The 23,777-nt window shown below is 37.8% G+C and overlaps 1 protein-coding gene across 3 annotated transcripts in view; it reads right to left on the bottom strand.

Annotated features, from left to right (window-relative positions):
- Positions 1-23,777, bottom strand: part of LOC129775075 (uncharacterized) — a 179,844-nt gene that overhangs the window by 20,937 nt on the left and 135,130 nt on the right. For 2 of the 3 annotated variants that reach the window (XM_055779319.1, XM_055779317.1), the window contains exons 2-3: positions 5,036-8,041; positions 4,759-4,840 (exon numbers count right to left, since the gene is read on the bottom strand). In XM_055779319.1, the coding sequence (XP_055635294.1) occupies positions 4,759-4,840; positions 5,036-8,014 (3,061 nt within the window). In that variant the 5' untranslated portion in view covers positions 8,015-8,041. Of the gene's footprint in view, positions 1-4,758; positions 4,841-5,035; positions 8,042-8,142; positions 8,308-23,777 lie in introns of those variants that run through there. The other variant, XM_055779318.1, reaches the window with a different exon arrangement.

The following is a 23,777-nucleotide window of genomic DNA, read 5'->3' as shown; positions in this document are numbered from 1 at the left end:
TTGATTTTTAGGCGAATTTATGCACTCCTATATTTTCTATCTTCTATGTCTAAATAAATAAAAATGGAAGGCCAAATCTTTTGCTATGCGCAAAACCAAAAGATTTGAGTCGTCTTTATTTTGTTGTATTAGTCTTGGCCCATAGTTCAATATAGCGGAAAGAAAATTCGGAATTTTTTCGGAAAACTCTGAAGAAAGTTCGGAAAATTCGGTAAATTGAATACCCATATGTTCGATAATTACATCATGATAAGCGTTGTTAGTCTATTCGTTGTCTGCGCTAACGTAATTGATCTTCGTTTGGAGATGGAAATGGATTTTCAGACGGAATAACGCATTCCTAACTATATAAATAAAATCCGAAGAAGGAAAGATTCCTTTTGTTTTTATTTGTTGTATTCTATCCATAGAACAATGTTATGATGAGAAAAAGTTTAGAAATTTGTTTTAAAGTTCGCCGTGTCAGCGAATCGTTTAAGTCGTTTATTCAAGAAAATTGTTTATTTTAGAGTATTTTTTGCCAGTAATTTACCGGTTTAACCGGTAATGAAATTTTCATTACCGAATAACCTGTTATTGAAATTTTGGCACGGTAATGCAATCCCTAGTGTGAAGGCTAAACAACTCTAAAGCCTAGAAAAAATGCATGTTCCAGGGCATTCATCTTGTACTCTCATGGAATTATTCAATTCAATTACATATTATTGGAAATTCCCCAATTGGTATTCGTTCAGAACTCATAAGAAATCTGATGTCATCATTCAATTTCATCACAATTTTCACTGTCAAACTAGTGAATGTGAGGATGTAAATATAACTTGATACCACTTGTTTTGTAATGACCGACACAACTGCTTCCCCCAGATTTACGACTAGGATTGGGATTTTATAAAAAGATCGATCTCGACGAATCGATTCTCAAAACAGCGTAGGAATCAATTCACCGTTTAAGGGGGGACCCCGGTCTAGAAAAACGAAAAAAAAATCGAACTTTGTTTTTTTGGATTTTTGGGAAGCTAATGCCCTTAGAAATTTTGTCCCAAAGGATTTTCCAATAGTTACAGGATATAGTATTGCTGTACGAATTTTTAAACGCATTTTTCTCGAAACCATCTTTTTTCAACTGGATGTATCGATAGCGCAGGATCTACTCGACCGATTTGGATGAAATTTTGTTATCAGCATGTAAAAATGAATTATCTAAAGCGTTACATAGTCGTTTTTTATATCTAATTTTTTCAATTTGTTATGGGCTTCTAAACAGCGATTTTTCATCAAAAACAACTCATTTTTACCAAAAAGGGTCGCCAGTTTGGCAATTTTTCGAATTTAAAAAAGAACTCCTATGTAAGGTTTTAGGTATTGTCCAAAAGTAAAATATTCATTGGACAACATCTCCGCATCCTGCTGTCAACAGCCTATTAATCATTTTTCTTGCACTCAAAAAATGGGAAATACATCTTCAAATATACCTTAAACAATAATCCCGAGAACCCGAGAACTTCACTTTATTCTTAACATTAAAAAAAAATTCACCGAAATTCATTATTTCCCGACCTGGAAGGGGTCCCCCCTTAAATCTCTACCAGAGAATCGATGTTTGGAAAATCGAAAGACTTTTTTCAAATTATTTTTTTTTATTATTGAAATGCAATTCTTAGTTTAAACGCCAATTCCATTAAACAACTTTTCAAATGGAGATGATGTCATAATCCAGTACGTCACGCTCAGAAGCTGCCGCTAGTTGTGATCCTGTCAGCAGAATCAGACTGACTTTGTCAGCAAGCTCAATGAAGCGATCCAAATGTTGGCATTATGTTTATAAAATATTTTAAAGTGATTTTTGGTGGGATTAAAACCGATGTACATTGAAAAACAAATCTATAAAAAGTACTTCTAAGATTATCGCGATTTTTTCGAGTACAAAAAATCGGAAATCGGAATGGAAAAGATCGATCCAAGATCACCCAATCATAGTTCACTTTACGGGAATTGACATCGTTCGGCCTTAGCCTAGTGATCCCCGATAATCGTTCGATTAATCGATTAATCGAATACTTCCTATAGAAATCGAATATTAATCGAACGAATACTGCATAACCAATAATCGAAGCGAACGAATAATTTGCGTCGATTAATCGATCCAAACCCAGAGCAAAAAAACCGTACGGCCGCAGCAGTTTTATTCTGAAAATCAATCATTATCTTTGACGCTCTCCTAAACTCCTAAAAGAAGCTCATGCCGTCGATGCGAAATGACCTTCGTTCACGAGTTTAGGGGTGCGTGAAAGATAATAATAAATTTTCAGGCGGAATGAACACTTTTTTGATTCCGGATGGCTTTCTAACAAATGAGATATATTAGTCTAACTAATTACTTCTCTCAGTATGACGATTAATCGATTAATCGATTATTTGGAGCAATTAATCGTATCGAATAACAAACTGCTGAAAAGTATTCGATTAGTGGATGAACGATTAATTTCAAAAATCGGGGATCACTACCTTAGCCGTCCGATGAAGCCGAATAAGTGTGGACGTACCAGTCGGGCTTGCCGACGAGCCGAAAACCGACTCGAATCATGCCGAACCCAACCCGAAATAAGTCGGTTTTGATCAAAGAAAGAGGACAAAACAAAATGAAGTACATTCGCACTCACGGCATTGTGCTTCGTGTGAAGCGATAATGATAACGGGTGGTCAGCTAGAATGAACACACATGTTAAAACAAAAGTTATGAATGAAAATAAATCTTTTCATATCAAATACTTAACCTGTGCAATAGAGTAACGCGTTTTCAACAAGCGGTGAAAAAATCCTGAGCAAAAATGGTGTCTGATAATAATGTTATATGCAACCGATGGGACGTCACCATTACATGACGAACCGAATATGCCGCCCAGTAAAGGCCGATCGGCATAATGTGGACGCGCTTTAACTTGTAATTGCATTGCCTCCTCAACGGGTGACCTGGGTCATGCGGAGTCAATGAAGTATTAGTAGTTCTTTTCGCTTGAAACAAAAATATTATTTTGGAACTTTTTTCTCTCACACTATCTATCAAATATTTCTCCGATAAAAGAAACAAACTTTTTCGTGATTCGGACTTAGTTTCTTTACGTTTGTGTTCGAAGCAGAATTTTACTCAAGAAAGTGGTCAGATTGATTGCAAATGCGTTGTGCAGTGAAAGTCTGTCCGAATACGAGTACAGTAGAACCCCGATTATCCGCGAAATAGTCGGGCAAGGTCATCGCGTATAACGGAAATCGCGGATAACGCAATACAGGGCTAAAAATGACGTACAAACACGAAAAAAAAGATATTTTAGCATGAAAACTATGCTTCAACAATACAGAAAATATTGAACTATCAATCTGTAATCTGTCAATCGTGTACATCAGTGATCAGATAATGTGAAAGTCATGACCAAAACAAAATAGCAAGACTTTACCACTCACTGACAAATTTCGGGAAGGTTTATAGAATTACTAGGGAACTCATTTTCGTGGATAATCCGCACCGCGGATCAACCGCTCGCGGATAATCGAGGTTCTACTGTAAAAATACTCTCGTGAGATTCCATTGTTTCCCCGTGGATGCGCTCTTACAAATGCACTGGGTAGGTCTTCGTGGAAACGATAAACTTATTCCGAACGAAGATTCCCGTGTCGGTGGATTGCAATGGTTGAATTATTATATACTAATAGTGTTGCAAAGCTTTCATTTACTTTTACAGGACCATTTTAATAAAAATACGTTGTTCCAGCTTAACCGAAAAGAGAACCTGGTGATACTTCAAAACGCTGTCCAACCATTAGGCCGATTGTCGGGCAAGAGGACAACGTCCATCACCAACACGTAGCGCAGAGGTGGGGAGGAGCATAATTTGGGAATCAATCATGCAAACGGAACCAAATTTGGTATGTGAAGGTTTCAGAGGGCAGAAAATGTTTCTATGGAGGGGTAGCATAACTTGAGCACTAATCAAGCAAGTTGAACCAAATTTTGCATGAGGAGGTTCCATGGAGCAATAAATATTTCTATGGTGGTTCGACACACCTACCCCTTTTCTAAGGAAAAGAGGACTGCCATACAAACGAAATACAAACTCCTGCAGAACTCGACAAGGAATCAAGCAAATGGAGCTAAATTTTGGGCCGGACGAAGTTTGCCGGGTCAGCTAGTAAATAATAAATTTCTGTGGGAAGTAAAATTGAATTACAATTAGTTTAAATTATCTCAATAATACTGAAACTTTCTGCCAAAATATCAGCTAGATTTTTCTGACACCTTTCCTTCCGGATTATTGGATTTCTTTTGACATTTCTGTTGGATTCGTTTTGACAACCGATTTGATTCTATCTGCATGATCCAGATCATTATCATTAATGCGAAAAACTCTTTGAAAAAAATATGTTTACAATGTTGAGGGTGGATCATTAAAAGTTTCGCAAGCGATAGTTTGCTTGTCGCAATTTATTTAACAAATAATTTCTAGGCGCCAATTTCCTCAGCTTAACCACTTTAGTGTTTTTAAACCTTTCTCAAGAAAGTGTGTTGTTTCAAAATTAAATGTCACTCGTTTACAACAAATGCAACCGACAGCAGATAAATGCTCAATCCAGTTTATAACAAAACATGAGATTCCATGCGATGCGATGTTTTACCACCATGTGAATGGAAACAGATTATCATTAGAGTTTGATCGTACATAATACGGGATAAGACAGCAGAATTCCATTGATTGAAAAACTTACCGGTAGTATGGGAGCGACTGTGTGCTTTCCTCCCAGGTGGTACTCCTGTTGCGTCTGTCATCGATTGATTCTGATGTTCGGTCTAGAAACGAAGAAAAACTCAGTGAGAAAGTGAGGAGCAACAGGTGAGCCAGACCTCCCACTTTATTACCGAACACACAATACCCAGTAGTGAATAGCTCTCTCTCTGGTATCGGCATCAGTATATACAGAGGGTGGGGGCGTTGAAACAGAAAAGCATGAAAAGCACGGATTGCTTCGTACAGCTTCTTCTCACCTCATTCTGAATTATGTAGAATGCTGTTTCTCCATTTCCGCCGCTACCGTTGGCATCCTTTTCGGTGCCTTTGCCTTTTCCCTTCTGTAGGGTCATTTTCAGTGGCAGTCGTGGTTTGCGCTTTTCACCTCGATTAAGTTTTATCACAGTTTTCAGGGTACCGGTGGACTCGGAGTTTCGGCTTGATTTACTGCCTTTGCCACTGCTGGAGGACGAGCTATATCCACTTCCCGATCCTCCTCCTCCGGTACAGTTTTGCAGAATAAGCTCTTTACGGCGTTGCTTTTCCGCACTCGCTGCCTGTAGGGTGAGTAAGCCCAAATTCTTCAAATGAAACTCTTTCTGCTTGGCAACATCTTCAGATTCTTCGAGAACCATTAAGGATGCTGCGTCGTCGGTCGTCGATTTGGTGGAGGGGTCTACCACTGGAAGCACATCGGTCACGTCGAGCGACTCAGTATCAACATTCTTTCTTATATCCAATTGTAAATCTTCCATGATCTCGTCACGATTTTCAACCGCTTCAGGGATTTCTATTTCTTGCGTTTCTGCTGACATTTCTTTGAAAATAGCAGTATTCGCACAGTCTTCTTCGGAACTAATTTTGATAACGCTGAGAGGAGATTGATTACCTTGGGCTGTAACGCTCGTTAGTGTTATAATGGTAGCATTATTCTCACCCATCGAATGAACCGGCAACTCTCGGTCTTTTTCCTTCTGCTTATCATCATTAATGGGCAAAATCTTCAATTCAGCCTTCATCACAACATTTTCAACTTTAGTGTCGTCCTTCATCTGTTTTGGATCCTTTTTCAGAAGAGTGATGGCGGGGAGATTTTCCAACGTTATAGTGTTGGTCACTATCGGGTCTAATTTCGCCGTCTCCATTTTCGGGCTTTCGACGACATCGATTGCATCCGAAGAAGTGACAGAGAGTACCAAATGTGAATCGGCTGACGTGAGGCTAAGAGTTGTTAAAGTGGTTGTCGGAAGCACTTTCTCCACAACCGACACAACCTCTTCCGCTTGTTTAAAATTGTCTTGCTTACCAATCAGTTCGGGGGCCGCTGTCAACATGATCTCTTTGATATCGTCTTTTCGTTTGTTCTTTACATCTTGAAGACTTTTCTCCTCCATCAGCTTTTTCTGCTCCTCCAGTTTGAGTAGCTCAGCACGGAGCTTTTCTTCTCGCACTTTCTCCTCGACACGGAGCTTTTCTTGGCGCAGCTTTTCCTCTTTTGCCTTTTCGTCTTCCTTACTTTTTTCCTTCACATTTCGAGCCTTTGGCTTCGCTTCCTTGACAGTGGTTTTACCCCTTGAAACAGTCTGCTTCGAAGTTCTCTCTCCATCTGAATCCGAGCGGGAATCATTTTTCTTCAGCATGCTTTCCACTTTGTTGTATATGCTCGACAGCATATCCTTATCGTTCGATCGATCAGAAACAGGCGATTCATTACCGGAATTTTCTTCTTTGGGGATTACTACTATAGGGGGGATGGTTTTAGTTGGCTCGACTATACCGATAATTTCCCGCAATTTTTCCACCTCGATATGTTCACTTTCCAACTTCACTTCTTGCACCAAATTATGCTCTTTCATTTCTTCGTCCTCGATTTTTTCTTCCTTCACTACAACCGGCCCGATTTCCCCCGATTTCACAGAAGAGCCACCACCGTTTGCAACCGGCGAACTGCCACTACACTTATCCAACTTGATTTTTTCTTGTCCTTGCACAATTTCACCCAACTTGGGATCCTTTTCGATTCCCAGATTATTTTCAAGGAAAGCCGGCTCACTATAAAATTCTTTAACACTTATTTCCGAAACACCTTCACTAACAAGATCCGGGCTGAGAGAAGAGTCCTTCTCCAACTCACTGCTCGGGGCCTCCTTGGCCGGGGATTCCGTATCGATGGTCAGAGGCGGAACCGATTCGGCTTCATCCGTGTCTACGGGTTCCGACTTTATTTCCACCGGAGCTTTAAGCTTCGGCGTAACAAACTCGTCCCTATCCCTGGTGGTACTTTTGCGTTGGCGAGCACTGCGACGAACTGTTTTTTCATCCTTGGAGTTTAGAACCGTAGGAGTTTTCCGCTGTTCGTTGAATGTTTCTGCCATTTTATCCAGCAGTTTGGTTTTCAACTCATTTTCTTGCATGAGTTCACGTTTAATTTCCAGTAACGTTGTATCGTCCTTTTTGTCATCATCTTCCTTGCAGAAGGAGGTATCCACTGTGCTCGCTTCCGTCACATCCGAACACTTAGATACCGAATCGGATCTTCGTCGTTCCATTTTCACTGTAACGACATCCGACGTCAACTCGCGTGGGGATTTATCTTTTGGGGTAGGTAATTTACGCTTGGGAAGGGGACTGTCCGTAGCGCGAGGTTTGCCATTGCGCAGGCTAGTATTTTTACTATCATCTTCTTTCACGGTCACGGTCACCACTTTTTTGCCTTTGGCGTTCATTTGTTTACGTGCAATCACCTTTTTGCCAAGCACTGGTTTGCCAATGATTGGCCTAGTTTTTCGCTTCATTAATGTTGTTTTCTTAAGTGCACTAACAGTAGTTTTGGTCCTAGCACCGCTGCCGCTGCTGTTAACAGTTTTCTTCTTTTTGGTCACTGTTTTTCGCGAATCTTTAGCATCCTTGCTGCTGTCATCCTTCTCCTTGCAGTGCGCAGATGGCTCCGAAGGATCATCTTTTGTGGCTCCTCTTGTGGTTCTGTTTGTCTTACTGCCGCCACTTCCGCCGATTGTTTCGGTAGTTGCTGCTGCTGCATCAGAGATATCATCAGTTGATTGAACAGAATCTTCGTTTGTGTTCTGAAGTTGCTTCGACTTTTGTCTGCTCAAGGATGTGCGACTGCCTTTACCTTTGCTGGTAGGTGTCGAAGGTGTCGAATCGCTACCGCCACCGAGGGACGGGGTGGGGGAGTCCGAATTCACTGATCGGGGCTTCTTTTCACGGGTTGCCATTTTGAGAAGCAATGCTAAGCACTATATCTGCGGAAAAATGAAAGAGAAAGAGAATGGAAAACATGTAGTCGATATCGTTTTACAAACACTAGCAAACTAAGAGCTGTTTAATGAATATATAAACATACTTCATTGGATTGACAGGACACCATAATAGAGTTTGTTTTAAAAACTTTGCCAATTTGTCTCTTGTTTCTAGGATAACACACTCGACACCCAATGACATAACAAACAAATGATAATAGAAGCATATGTCACTGGCCAGATAGGAGAGCATACAACTGAGGTACCGATCTCACAGATCGCAAATTATAAATTTAAAAGTTGGCAATACTTATTCTTCCTACCCGTCCTCCGCTTCGGTAGAAATGAAACGCACACTCACACTCCTAGCCCTAACACTACAAGCTAGAGCATCGGAACAGCGGCTGCGGCGAGGCCTGTAGCACTATAATGATGCTCTCAGTGCGGCAGTGAAACACCCCAGTGTTTCAACGATATATTCTCACTTTTTTCGCCACACCAAAAGAATCATTGCCGTAAATATGGTGCACAAATTTCTAACATAAACATAAGCCACGCGCACATATGAACCATTCATTCGGAGCATAAGCAAGCAACACACATACATCCCTGAACCGACACCGCGCGCGTTCGAACGAACACTTCAATGATCGCGTCATAACATTACACACATTCAAACATTTGCTGACTTTAGCACATCATCATACAGACTCAGACTGAAGCTATGCTGCTGCTGCTGCTGCCAACATTGACGTGCGTATAGAGAGTGATTATGTTGCGCCCGCCGCCGCTGCTGCTCACTGATCCGCTTCTTGCTTGGTTCCTCTCTTGATGTTCTTTGTGGCAGGCTTCAGCTGCTTTGAACATGCCTACGCGATTACGATGGAGACCGCGCGCACCGGTGCAAAGCGAGAAAATCTATGCCCAAAGGTAGAAAAGAAAATGGTTCTAAACACAGCCATAACACTGACAAACCTTTCCAATTTGTGACGTTGTCTATTTTCCCTCGTGCCGCTTGGCGCCAACCGGTTCTCTCTCTATCTCTCACTCAGGTGAAGGGGATGATGTCGCTAAATATTGTGTACCGTTTGCTTTTTGCTGCTCACGTGCATCAGTTTTCTCTGCAGCCAGCAGCGAACAGAACAAACCAAGGGTTGGAAAACTAATGGCGGGATGACATTCGAGTGGAGCGGAGAAAATTATTCTTTCGTTACCCAGAAAGCAACATAAAACCCACCCCTCAGCGGGTATGTTTTGGGGTTTTTCTCGAGGGCGGCATGTGGTGTCCAACAGCCCTCAGCTTGAATTTCATTATTTTAAATTAACCGGGTAGTTCAGTTAATGAGAAAAAGAAGATGGCTTCTCTTAATGACTTTCTCTTTGCGCCCCATTTCTTCGAAAAATCTCTCACTTTTTGCTGCCTGCGGTCGGGGGAAACTCAGCATCATTCGTGGGTTAACCTAGGCATTCTGTTACGATGGGAAGCAAATAGACAGAGGCAGGCAGGCTGGTTGGCGCAGTGAGAATTAATTAAGATAGCGTGGGGGTATTTCTGTGATTGTTATAGGGATACTTCATTTACACCTTAAACCCTTAAACCACGGAAAACAATCAACCGTACTTGAGATGGTAAATTTAATTTATTTCCGCCTCCACATGTGAGCACTTCATTGAAGAATTCGCCATTTTAACGTTAAATTTTCTCTGATCTGATCCAAAATCTTCCACATTTGATGACAAATGACTTCTGTACGAACGGTCACATCTTAGCTATGATGACAGATTAGTTGAAATTTTCTCGTTTTCGCGTGATTGAATCATTTATTTGCCAACAGGCTCGAAGCCCCAATGGTAAACCTAATCTCTAGTTTTTTCTTGAATATTCTTACATAATAAATTTTGATTGCCTAAGAGTCTTAGGATAGTCCTAGAAAGGACCCATCGAAAATCCTGTTATTTACCGAGTTAGAGCCAATTTAGCGATGCGGTATCTAACCTAGTGCGACCATAACAACTTAAAACGCGTTTTTTTTTCTCGAAAATAGTTCTTCAAACAGGCATTCACAATATCTCAAGTTCTACTGAACCGATTTATGTCGAATTTCTATGGATACAATCTGCATCATGATATTTTTTAAATTTTACTATTTTTAGAAAATCTGAAAACGTAAGAAAAACGTTTTAAACCGCTTTCTGTTTTCTAAACGACCGCCATTTTATCAAAAAACGATGTATTTGACTTGTCCGAGGTTCATGCGATAGCAGCATCTTTGATGATTCAGAATTCGAATTCGATTTTTTTGTATCAGATGAGGAGCTGTCCACATACCACGTGGACAGAGAAAGCGCGTTTTTAGACACTCCCCCCCCCCCTCCGTGGTCAAGTGTGGACATTCCTGATACCCTACCCCCAGATGTCCACGTGGACATTCCTTCATTTTTAGGAGAAAATAATTGATTTTTTTATGATCTATTCCATATTTTCCATTTTTTTTTAATATATGTGTTCATTCAAATGTTTTTTGTCAAATCCATTGCAGCGTTTTACGCAGCCATGTTTCACTAGGTGCTCATGAAAGGTTGTTTTAAATATCTATAGTGAATCTGTTATATCATTTGTCATGTACCGAGGATTATTCTTGCTCAGTGTCTCGATACGACTGTCATCAGTGGTGACATAGCCCCCCCCCCCCAGACAAGCTAATAGAAGCGTATTGCAAAAATTACTCCATTAAAAGAAGAGTAGCGCTGCCAGGAACACATCTCCAGAGACCCATGAATCAGAGAATGTGTTGTTCGCCTTCTACTTTCGCAAAACCTCAATAAATAGAAGTAAAGCAGCGGAAGCTGAATCGAAACCCGTACCTAAACAAAATAATGTCGTGTATTACACTCGACAAAAAATTAAAGGTTCATCGATTGGTTAAAAAGAATGGCTAAACGTATCATTATGAAACGTTCACAGAAGTTTTGAGGATATACAAAACTCAAAATGTTCTGCTAACATTGGAACTTGCTACAATATTTGAAAAATGACAAACGATTTTCTAAAACACTACTATTCTTGACACTTTTTTAAAATCGACGCAAAAAAATTTAATAAAATTTCGTTCGTTTTTCGTCAAATCAACAAATTAACTTTACACATAATTTATTGAAGTTTTCCAAACTGTCTTTCGATAAGCGGTGCGTTAATCATCTATTGAATTATTAATCATCGAAGACGACGGAGAAATTTTTCATTTAAGCAAAAATAACTTTGTATTGAAAGGTACTTCAGAAAAGTTTTTGGAATCCGATGGAAGCTGGTTGATAACTTTAATTGCCTTTTTTGTTGACTTAGCTAGCTAAAAGTCCGGAAACCCCTTGAAACCCTTGTTTCGATCCTATATTTTTATTCACTACTTTTGCACAAACCAAGATGAAAATGAAAAATATGTCTGTAGTATATTTCGAAACTTGAAGCTTTGAAATGATCTTCATAGGTAGCTTTTCACGAAGTTACAGCATTTCCAAAATAACTTAAAATTTTCACCTGCATACTCTGAACGTCAATTTTCATTGTCGAGTGTATTATAAAATTGTAACATTCCTCGATTATGTCTTCATCCTAGTGGAATGCATGATTTTTTCCTAGCAATGGAAATAAATCGATCGCCCCCGGTTCATGTGGATGTCTTTTAGAATATACATTCCAGGAAAGAAATTCAGTAATATGAAAAACTATTGATGTTTTGCGCACTAAGGCAGCCTTTTTACTAATAATACTAAGAGCGGACGGAAAGCTCGATAATTCTTGAATATACAGCGCATCATTGAAATAGTATTTATCGTGCCCACGTGGATATTATCTAAAACCCTTCCTCCCCCACCGTGGACAACCATGGACATTTTCGTAACCCCCCTAAAGTTGTCCACGTGGTATGTGGACAGCCCCTAACCAGAAGGGCTGGAATCGTGTACGCCATGACACAACATTTTTTTAAACCCTCTCACTTCATCAGCTCTTGACTATTCTAGTCATGAATTTTTTTTCTTCGTTCAATTTTTGTTTTATTGGGGGGCGACAAGCCAAGTAATTCGAATTACCGCTACCGGCGCCAAGCGAATAGTTTTTTACGAAACGTGCGGACGTCAAAGTGTTAAAAGATAGATGAACAAATGATGATATTATATAATGGATAGTAGAAATATTCTTTATTTTATTTTTACGGAACTCAAAAAAAAACGTCCGAAATTCGTGTCTCTACACTAGAACCCCCTTAAGGCAGTAGAAAAATAAAAAAAAATCAAGTTTAGGTATTCAAGAATATACCCTAAATCAGGGTTTCTCAAATTATTTTGGGTGGGAGACCCCTTTTCCAGAACGAAGCGATACCATCGACCCCTATAGTCAAATTTCTTTAAAAATTCTGTCTCTTGTTCTATTCTTATAAATACAAAATACTTACCAATTGAAAAACTTTGCGTTTGTTTGGTAATTAAACTTGTCAGCATTTTTTGATCAAAATTCAACAAAATGAATAGACATAAAATTCAGTAAATATCAAGTGTCACTAATATGTAGTCATTCAAATTACATACAAAAATTCATCGTGATGGATGAACCTGATGACATTTTACAAATCTCTTTAAATCCGGTTCAATATTGGTGAGTTGAAGCCTTCAATCTCCGCGTTCGTTGATTTTCAATCGGTTTCTTTGTGTTGTCAAAATGTTTGTTACTCACTAAAGCCCTTTTTAGATAAGGAATGAGGATGGAAAAGCGATAAGGTATTGTACAGCAACGTTTCACAATGCAGAATACTGTGTTACAATGTTACGTTGCAACCAGAACTTCTGATAGCCTTGGTTGAACTTCGGCTTCAGCTCCTCATCTGTGCTGATGGTAATCAATTCCTCTTGCGTTATCACATTGACTTCTTCCATGGCTGAGATACTGTACGGATTTATTATCCATTGAGAAATTTGTAAATTTAGGAGTTCCTCAAACCTCTCAGCAAAATCCTCATATAATGCATCCAAGTGAGTGATAATAGAACATCGTCTTGAAACTTTGGTGTCAGTTTTGACAAATGCGGAAACTGTGAATATTCTTTTCGGCTTAAATTTTGTTTATAAAGAATGAGTTTGTTCACAAATACCGATGTTATTGATTTAGTTTTAATCAAATTGAGATCGTCGCCTTGCAACTGCAAATTAACATTGTTCAACATACCAAAGATATCAGTCCTGTAATAAATATCTGTTTCGCAATTGTTCAGACTTTCTTTCGAATTCGGATCTCTTTCTTGAAAAAACTCCAATACAGATTCAAACATAGCTGAAAATCATTCTAAGCAAGACACTCTTGATAACCATCGAACTTCAGTGTGCAGAAGTAACCGAATATAGACTTCGTCGTTTTCCTCACATAGCTGAGTAGATAACCGAGAATTCGACGGATTGCTTCGAATCTTGTTGACAGCAAATATAACATATTTTAAAGACTGATGTAATCTAGGACTCAGATTTTTTGCCACTAAATGCTGTCTGTGAATCACGCAGTGAATGACAAGTACCACAGGTAGTTGTCGCTTTAAGTGAGCTATACAACCACGATGACGACCAACCATAGCTAGTGCACCAACAGATTTAGGTTCTTCCACGGAATAGCTTTGTGCCAAAATTCATTTCCAATTCGAATGAATTTTTTCATCCGAATAAAGACTTCGTCGTGACTTTGCCGAGCCCTGAGGGTGACTGTTACATGAATGAGTACACGCGAGCTGAAACGCGAGGGCGACGAGAAAACAAAACATCCGATTTCACCTTCAACTGTATTGCTGTTGTCATCGAAGTAGATGACTTCGGTAGATTCGAGAATCTCCTGATCAAAAAGATTGTTTTGGTGTGGGGCTTTTCCAGCTGCTGTCTAGCTTATCTTTCACATTTCCACTTCAAGCAGACAACAGTCGTACTTTGAGAGGGAGAGGATTTCTCCCGCAGTGATGCTGCTGTACGTAATAATCGGTGAAGCCCATCTTGAGAGTTTTAACGTTTCTGCACGTACCACCATTGTTTGGACTGGGTGGTTTCTTGGGTATGCTCACTTGCATACTCATAGATAAACTTATAGTCACTTATAGTTATAGGATATAGTCAGTATTGTATAGAACATTTGCATTAGTTACCAATCAGAGTAAAAACGGAAACAAAGTTTGCAACTTTTTTATAAACAGCAGAAATGTATGGTTACGCAAGGACGCGTCGGCAACTAAGTATTTTGTAAATTATTTTCAATCTCTGTATTCTAGTTTACTTAATTTAGTTTTGTAATCACGTTGTAATCTCTTGAATTTAATTATTAGATGAGCGTATTATCATTAAAGGTACCATGAATTCCATAACGCAAATGAACATGGAAACTAGAGGTTGTTATACAGTAAAATATCTGGAGCATGTTTGGACATGCATTTGATCATGACTTCCTTTGTATTAACGCTTTGTACTTGGCTGTCCCCTCTCATGGGACATTAAAGTTTTTCACTGATTACGGGGAATTGAGTTATTTCAGCCCCATTTTTTGAAACATGCATGTTTCTTTGAAGTTTCCTTTTAAAATGGCATAAGAAGTCAAATCAAAATATAGTAAAATTACTAAAAATCACACCTTGTAATTGGCGCCAAACAACGTATTATTGCTAAACGTGCATTAATCAGGCTGCGATGCACATTGGAGGGTGTTTTTAGATTTATCAAACTATACAAAATTATAAAAAAATAAAATTTGTTTTTTTTTGCGAATATACTTCCTCGATGTTATCTAATTTACATAAGTCCAATATCATCATAATACGTTTTTTGGTTCCAAAATTATACTGAATAATACGAGGGTCTGTAAAAGGACGTTTCAACTGCAAAGAAGCGTCGAGTAGCTGGTAGCCAACGTCCAGAACCTAACCGAGTGCAAAGGGCTAAATCGCGTGTATGTGGCAAATACAGATCAAATCAAAGCGTGCCTGAAGAACTTGTACGCCTCAACACCTTATCTTACATGAACTTGTTCACGATTTGTTTTACTTCTCACTTCTTTCCATATTATAAGAACTTGTGTACGCTCATCAACTTATTGAGTTTTTGAAAAGTAGAAGAATATAAACTTTTTACTAAAATATTAGTCATTCTTATAACAAAGTGGAACACGTAACACAACTTATACAGTATTTTCAAATTTTCAAATAAGAACTTGCGTGAATTAACAGGGGTCGATTTCTAGACCTCGTCGACCCCCAAAATAAGTTTTGGTTCATGTCGACCCCCGCGAAACCGATATCGACCCCCGGGGGTCAATGTCAACCATTTTGAGAAACCCTGCCCAAAATGGACTTTTCGAAAATTCCATTAGATACCGCATCACAGGCCCGCCTGGCCTGTTAACATTTTGTATGTGTATCAATCACGAAAACTTAAGAGATCATTTAGGAAATATGAGATGAGAATAACGGAGTTTAACACCTTACTCATCACACATCTACACATTAGTTAGTGGTCTAATTAGGAGGAATAAGTAGATTGAATTTCTATCAAATACATTTAATCCAAATCCTGTCGACATTGATGAATAAAAATGAAAATATCGATATGACAATATGAATATGAAACCTTTTGACGTAGGATTACGTCTTTCGGGAACATATTGAAGTACAAATTGAAAATCGAAAATCGAGTACATCGTGAAAATTGTCCAATTCCGAACGCTTATTGCTCAGTCATTTCATGATGTATTGATGAAATTACGCGTCAATCGATTTCGCAACTCCATTTTGACGTAGAATTACGTCTTTCAGGAAGGGTACCAAATCAGAAAACAGGTCACGTTTTTTGAAATAAAGTTAACGTTAATAACTATTTTCACTGCGAACGAATTCTCATGATTTGCATACCAATCGAATGGGAAATTTTCTAAGATATGTTTGATATGCTTCTTCTTCTATTTAAATGGCGTTAACGTTTCCTCTGGAACTTTTGCCGTCTCAACGTATGCATTAACTAGCGTCATTTATTAATACTTTTGAGATTTCTTAAGCTAAATAACACGCCTTGAATGTATTCCGAGGGGCAAGCTCTAGAATACGCGTGACCACAGTGCAAGTCGAAGGAAATTTCTCTGAGAAAAATCCCCCGGCCAGAACGGGAATCGAACCCGAACACCCGGCATGATAATGTAAGATGCTAACCACTCGGCCACGGGTGCACAACAATGCACACAATGTTTGATATGCTATACATTACAATTCGCTAATCTCTAAACGGTTTAAATTCATGAAAACTGTGTTGTGTTTTAGTAAAGTTAATGAATAAATTTAATTAGAAGACGAAGCCAGCCGTTATCATGATGGTTCCCTTCGTACTGTTGATTGAAGCTTGATTCATTTATAATCCGGAATCACAAAACCAGCTGTATTTTGGGAATGCTTGAAGGTACAAAACATGTTTTAGCATCATAATACAAATAATTTATTGTCCTGTCAAAAAAAATTTTTTTTGTTTACACTTTGGAAATGTGGTAAAATATACGTTATAGAGTGACGTTGCTGTTGCTTCCATTTGAAGGATGCGAATACATTTGACATTTCAATTTAAAATAGTGGTACAAGGCAAACTCGATTATATACAGTCTTCGATTTATTTTCACTGTATATAAAAAAAAAATCGAATTATTTGTCAAAAAAAAATTCAATTTTTTTATACAAATATTGTTTTTTGAATATAAAAGAAGAATTGCAATTTCGATTCATTCCCTTGAAGGTGGTGCAGAAACACCCTTCCATTAACAACCATTCGGTATACATCATATACAGATAGCAAAGAAGAAGGGGGTGTAACCAGACACTTCCGCCCCGGGTGCGAAGGCTTCACTCGACGTCACTGGTTATAAACAATTGAGAATTCAATCATAAACATGTATAAGTATAATTGAATTTCACCTATGCGTTGAAATATCACTTTTTTTTTTTGAATCGAGTCATAATTGAAATGAAAACAAAAAATTCCAACTGTATATAATCAAGTCCAAAATTGTATATAATCGAATCATATATAATCGAGTCCGTCCTGTATTAACATTTTAGAAGTAAAAAGTTTAAAAGTTAGTGTTTTAGACGTTTTTATTAAATTTCTCCCACGAAGGCATTACAAACTTGATGGTTACGGTTTCGTGAAATCTCTAGCCGCTCTCTAGCCGCTACACAATTCATTCTTTGACAACTCCTATTTTTCTTATTTTGCTGAAATCTTATTTAAGGCTCATCATTTTCGTGTCTTCAACGTAGACCCACTAGCATAGAATTCGTGATTGTTTAATATCCTCAAAACAAAATTGCAGCTAAACTAAAAGAGATAGCAGTTCGGTGTCCAAGAACGAATTGTATAGTGAATAGAGAGCTTTAACTTGGTTGACAGAAACTACCAAGCCAAGGAGAACAATAATTTTTAAATTGTTTACTTCTTCCAAATAGACCTGTTGTGATAGGTTCGGCAGGTATAATTTCAATTCAACAGTAATGGTTTATTGTGCTCAAGCCCTATCCATGAATTGAAAATCAATAACTTTAAAGTTTTTCCCTTCCGAAATGTTATTTGAATCCACTAATTCAGATGTTTCACAGCTATATCCTGCACTAAATTATTTCATTTTTCAAATGGAAACAACAGAATCATCCTTCGTAGCGTACTTTTTGAATTAGAGCCAGGTTAAGGCAAACAGAGCCCGAAACTAAAAAGGAGTTTGAAAACTCTATTATTGTCGAAATTCCAACATATGCGTAGAAGGATATCTAACATCAAATATGATCCTCTATCACCTCCTGAAAGATTTCGAATATATATATTTTTTTGTATGAGAAAGATATTTTCTGATTTTAGGAGGATGAATCAAAAAATGAATTCTCCTTAATATTCAAATAACGAATAATACAGGGGAACTTCGATATAACGTACATTTCACTTTCAAAACTGTACGTTTTATCGAATTGTACGTTATGTCGAAGTATAATCAAGAACTCAGAAACATAGTTTATATCACTTTTTAGTGTTGCTGTTTGGGTGAGGTAAGTAAATAATGAAAAAGTTCAACTAGAAGATGAAATGAACCTTTCTCATGATGTTTTTCTTTATACTGTTGAGTAAAGCTTGATTGATTTAGAATTCGAAATCATAAAACCAGTAGTATCCCGGGATTGACTAAAAGTACAAAAAATGTTTTTATATCATATATCGTATATATCATATACTGAATTCTTTTTCACGCGCGCAAAAAAAAGCGTGATTTCGAGCAAAAGATTGCCCTATCACAGGCGCGCGTTCGTCACATCCACACTTGCATACGCTCTCCCAGAATTTCTTTTCTTCTCTTTCTTTTCCCAACGAAGCGACGGTAGGTAGTACCAATTCGCGTAATTTCGAGAGAATCGCGTAAAAAGATCGGGCCATTTCCAAAGAATCGCGTAAAATAAAATCATGGAAAAAATAGCGTCAAAAAAGAATCCAGTGTATAGATAATTGTTGTATAACAGAAAAAAAAACATTGTACAAATTATTCCTTTACAGTTTTGATGAATTTTTGTACTTTTCTTCGGATACCCTCCATCAAAGTTTGGACTTTCTGTTGGTCAACTCCAGCGGCAATTTTATTTTGTTACTTTGGCACCAATTCCGTAATTCCGCAATTCCGCTTCACAATTGCTCAAGATTATTGGATTGGGCGGGCACTTACACGTTCACGGAAATATTTTCGTACATCATACACTGTCGATTTAGCCACCTTTCGCGATTTCGTGATTTGAGTACCTGACCATGCCGGATTTTGAATGTGGGTGTCCGAAATCAAATTACTTCTCTCGTCATTGATTCTGCACAACTTTTTCAAAACGAAACGGATCAACGTGAATATTCACCGTCGAAAGATACAGGTTTTCCAAATAATTTGCAGTCAAAATATTTGATATACGCTTACTACGACCGCTGATATAAAATGAACTGGGATTCCGGATTCCCACTGAATCAAACCTTAAGAGTTAATAGACATAAGGACAACTTCAAGCCATATTGCAGAGCATGTAATGCAAAAATGAAAATTTCATATGAAAGTCCTGATTATTGTCTATGGTTTCAGACATGAGACTATATTCAGAATGCACAATACACAGGCTGGAACAGAATCGATTACATCGCTATTTTTTATATTATGTAAAATTAAATTATGTTTCATTAAAAAAAGTTGTATTGCGTAGAAGTCATCCTTGGTGGAGACAGTTTTGCGACTGGAACGAAATCAGACATTGCATCCCAGCAGAAGAATAATTTTCCTTGTGAGCCGGCGATGATGACCCAACTTGATTATTCCCTACATAAGGTGCCGAAAACATTATGATTACGCTTGATTTGACATGGCTCGGTTCGATGTGTTGACTGCAATGCTAAAATCCACTTTGGGTAACTACATCAATTTATTATAGCCACATAAAGCGCAAATTATCCGACAACAGCAAATTTTGATGTGACTCTCTTCGATTTTATAGAAACTTGGTACATGTGATGGAAGCTACCCAAAATCTCAATTTTCATTTAAATATGATCAATTGAAATTATGTCTGCTGGTAGAATGGTTTAAGCAGAATAATTTATCATTTTGATATTTTTTCTTCTATTTTTTCCTTAAAATTTAGTAAAAAAATACCTATAAAAAGAGGAGCCCTGTAAGTGCGGTGGTTGGAATAGATGGAGCAGGATTTAGAAAGAATTTGTGTTACCCAGCGTTGGAGAACTGCAGCCATGGACCGGGTTTATTGGCGAAATAATATTGTGAATAAGATCTAATCTCTTCTGGGATGTAAATCTAAGTTAATAATGATGCCCGTATGTCACGGCTACAGAACGAATCAACGGATTGAGTAATTATTTTTAGGCACGATGTTTTTGGTCCGTGTCAGGTTTATTTGCCAAAAGTTTTAAAAAACAAATGGGAGAGTGAAAAATATATACAGGTCGGACTCGACTATAAACAGTTTGAAAAAATATATTTTTTTATATATTTGATATGAATTATTCCAAGGAAAAATGTAATATTTCAACGTGAAGATGAAATTAAATTGGCTATTATAAGTACAGTGGAGTAAAAACTGTAATTTTTGAGGATTTGATTGAATTTTTAGCAGGAGTTGTTTATAATGATATTGCAGTGAAATTAAGGAGGATAGGAGTTGGGTGTCAAAGGGCAAATTGTTGAGCGGTTTGAGAGCTTTTGTCATGGGCTAAAAACCCCTGTAATACAACACATCAATAAATTATCCAAAATGCCATCCGCCCTGTAAAATATAAACAAATATTGCATAAGCAAATTAAATTACGTCCATATGCGTCAGCAACAAGTGCAGTCCTCGACCTATGTTAAATTATCTCTTTCCCCTTACTTCCTGCCGCGTGGTCCCGACCGAGTGGCAATGAAACGAAGGGTTTCAAATTGCATCAGTTGAGGGCCATTGCCAACTGAATATTTGACAATGCATTTTTACAAAACCAAAGTGTGATTCTCCCGCTGTCTCATTCACTTACATGATTATTATAGAATAAGAGTAGGATAGAATTAAGCTGAATAAACTGTGTAAATCCATATAAATATCCGACATCAATAAACGAGAGACGATTGCTTTTGAGACCTTCTACAAGCTTAACTCGCGAGTCTGAGGCCCTACTAGTGGATACCGTTTGGTGCTACCTTTCTGGTCCACTGTAGGATACCTTATAAGTCAAAAGAAAGCCTCTACAAGATTCTCAAGCTAACAGTAAACTTTTTGAACAGTACATGGCGACCGTCCGAGATGCGAAGCCTGCCTAAAGTGAAAAAAAAATATAAATAAATGAAGTGAAGTGCGATAATGACGATTACTAAAATAAATGAAACATTAAGAAGACTAAAACCCGCGAGTGAAGTGAATTTACCAATCCTTATAGACACAAATATAAAAAGCATTTCTAGCCTGTTGAAAGCGCTAGAGGAAAAACAATATGTGGAAGTGATAAAAAAGTTCAAAAATTCGTGTGCAGTAAAAATTACCGAGAAATTCAACATGGTAAATGTACTGAAACATCCCATACCCACCAAAGCAAAACAAACATTCGAGCACACGCAAAAAAGTTAATGCCCATTGAACATGGACAACTAATATTAACTACGAGTAGAGGCGTAATGTTACAACAACGAGCAATGTCAGAACACGTCGGTGGTCAAATCATCGCGTTCATATGTTAAGTGCATTTTGAATACAATAGTCTCTTCGTCGACGACGGAAAAGTGAACTATTTTGGTGTCACAATTATTAGCAAGTGGTACAAAACGGTGCAGCGACCTATACAGTGAGACAGTGAGATAAATCAAAAGTGAGCAATGGGGCTAATAAGTTCAAAAAAGAAACAAGACAATACTGGCGACGCCCAGGTAACCATTTTAAACAGTTTGGAACAGCACACGCTGTTCCATGAAAATAGCGAATTTCTCCTATGGATAATACTGGCCATACTATTGGTATCGGCTGGTTTGAAAATATATGAACAGTACAAAAAGTGCACGCGAGCCGAGGCCCTCAAAGCTGCGAGGTCAGTTGCAGCATTACAAGTGTGAAAAAACATCGTTTTATGTGAGAAACGAAGATACTGTGAAGTCATCGAAGTGGCTAAGCCAATGGCTTATACGAAAAGCCTCTCGCACCGAGGGAGGCCCAGCAGACACCACGAATAACCCACTGCTTGATCGCACCGATAAGCAGGTCACAACCGGTAAGGAAGGATATCAACACACCAATGTGACAACTCTAAACGCATCAAGCAACAAGGTAAAAGAAATGAAAGACAAATGTTTATAACTACATAAATTTAAGAGATATGTTTTAATGGAAGCACAAATACTAGAACTAGAGGACAAAATATTAGTGCTAAAAAATTTGCAATCGCACTTAAAGAAAAATCCTAATAGGAAATTCCTACAAACTACATTATTATCAAAACAAAGCCTACTAAAAATAACCTACAACGAAGTGATTGTAAAATTAGCTAAAATTGAAGAGCAATTATCATTAACACAGCTCACATACTATACGAAATTAGCAAGGTCATTATACGACGAAATTTATGTAATTATTACCCAAAAACTAACCTACTCCCCAGAGAGGAGAATTAAGTTTAAATCGCTAGTAAACGCAGTGATATTTTGTAATCGTACAAAATTATTATACGAATCTAAAATGGCTAGCGTAGTAGAAATAATAAAGGTAATCACGTCCCTGGTTCCACCTTACGATGGAAAACCAGATAAACTTAATAACGTAATATCGTCGTTGCAGGCGTGTAAGCCACTGATCAACAACGATAATAATGCAGCAGCAATACAAACAATCCTTTCACGTATGGAAGGAAAAGCACGAGCTGCAATAACAGAAACTCCAAACAGTATCGACACCATCATAACAAAACTGAAAGAAAAATGCCAAATTTCAGTCGAGCCGAACACGTTAATCGCGAAACTAAATGCAACTAAGCAGAGCGACATTTTCGTTAAATTCTCAGAGGAAATTGAAAAACTAACTCTCAATTTGGAACGTGCGTATTTAAACGAAAACGTTCCACTAGAAACGGCTACAAAACTTGCCACGAATGCTGGATTAAAAGCATTATCAACTGGCGCTAGAAACAACGAAATAAAACAACTACTTAAATACAGAGAATTCAACTCTCTAACCAAAGCAATAGAAAAGGCTTCAGAGATAGAATCTGAAAAATTACTAAGTGATTCAGCAAAAGTATTCGCTTACAATAAACGAAACAATAACAGAGGACCGGGAAATCAGTCTCAAAATAGATATACGTATCAAAATAATAAATATGGCAACCAAAATTACCAAAATCAAAATCGTGGATATCGAAATCCACAATTTAACAATCCAAATCTGCGCCAACAAAACAGAAATAACCAAACACAACAAAACAACTGGCGGCAAAATTCATTTACCAATCAACAAATTAATTCAAGATCGCCAAGAAACCAAAATTTTAATACAAATTTCAGACCTCCTGCTGGTCGAAACTTTAATCCAAATGTTTATTATATGACCCCGGAAAACCAACTGGCCCCCCAACAGATACCAGTTGGGGGTCAGCATATTATTCAAGACCAACAAACTATGTCTGGCCAGCAAAACATTATGCAACAGCCACAACAGCCACGACAACAACTAATGGTAACCAATTTGCAAAACCATCGACAACAAATGGAACTTTCAACATAAACACAACTTTTTCAAATTTTGTGGTTTTGAAAACAGAAGTCGCGAATTCTGAATGTACCTTTCTAGTAGATTCAGGAGCCGAGATTTCAGTAATTAAGCCTACAAAATTAAACTATAATGCAATAATAGACAAAAATCAAACATGTTTAATAACAGGTATACAACAGCAACCAGTAAAAACTATTGGTACCATTGATATACCACTGCAATTAACTGACAACTTTATCATAAACCACAAATTTCAAATTATCCCCGAATGCTTACCCATACCTACAGACGGAATTTTAGGACGAGACTATTTAGCAAAATTTAGATGTATAATTGACTATGACACATGGACTCTAACTAACTCAATAAGCTCACAACATATACAAATCCCAATTCAAGATAAATTAAACGAAGACATAATTATACCCCCA

Source organism: Toxorhynchites rutilus, chromosome 3, assembly GCF_029784135.1.
Source record: "Toxorhynchites rutilus septentrionalis strain SRP chromosome 3, ASM2978413v1, whole genome shotgun sequence".
In the NCBI taxonomy this organism is placed as follows: domain Eukaryota; kingdom Metazoa; phylum Arthropoda; class Insecta; order Diptera; family Culicidae; genus Toxorhynchites; species Toxorhynchites rutilus.
The sequence above is the reverse complement of the archived record's forward strand: the minus strand, read 5'-3'. Positions and strand labels throughout refer to the sequence as shown.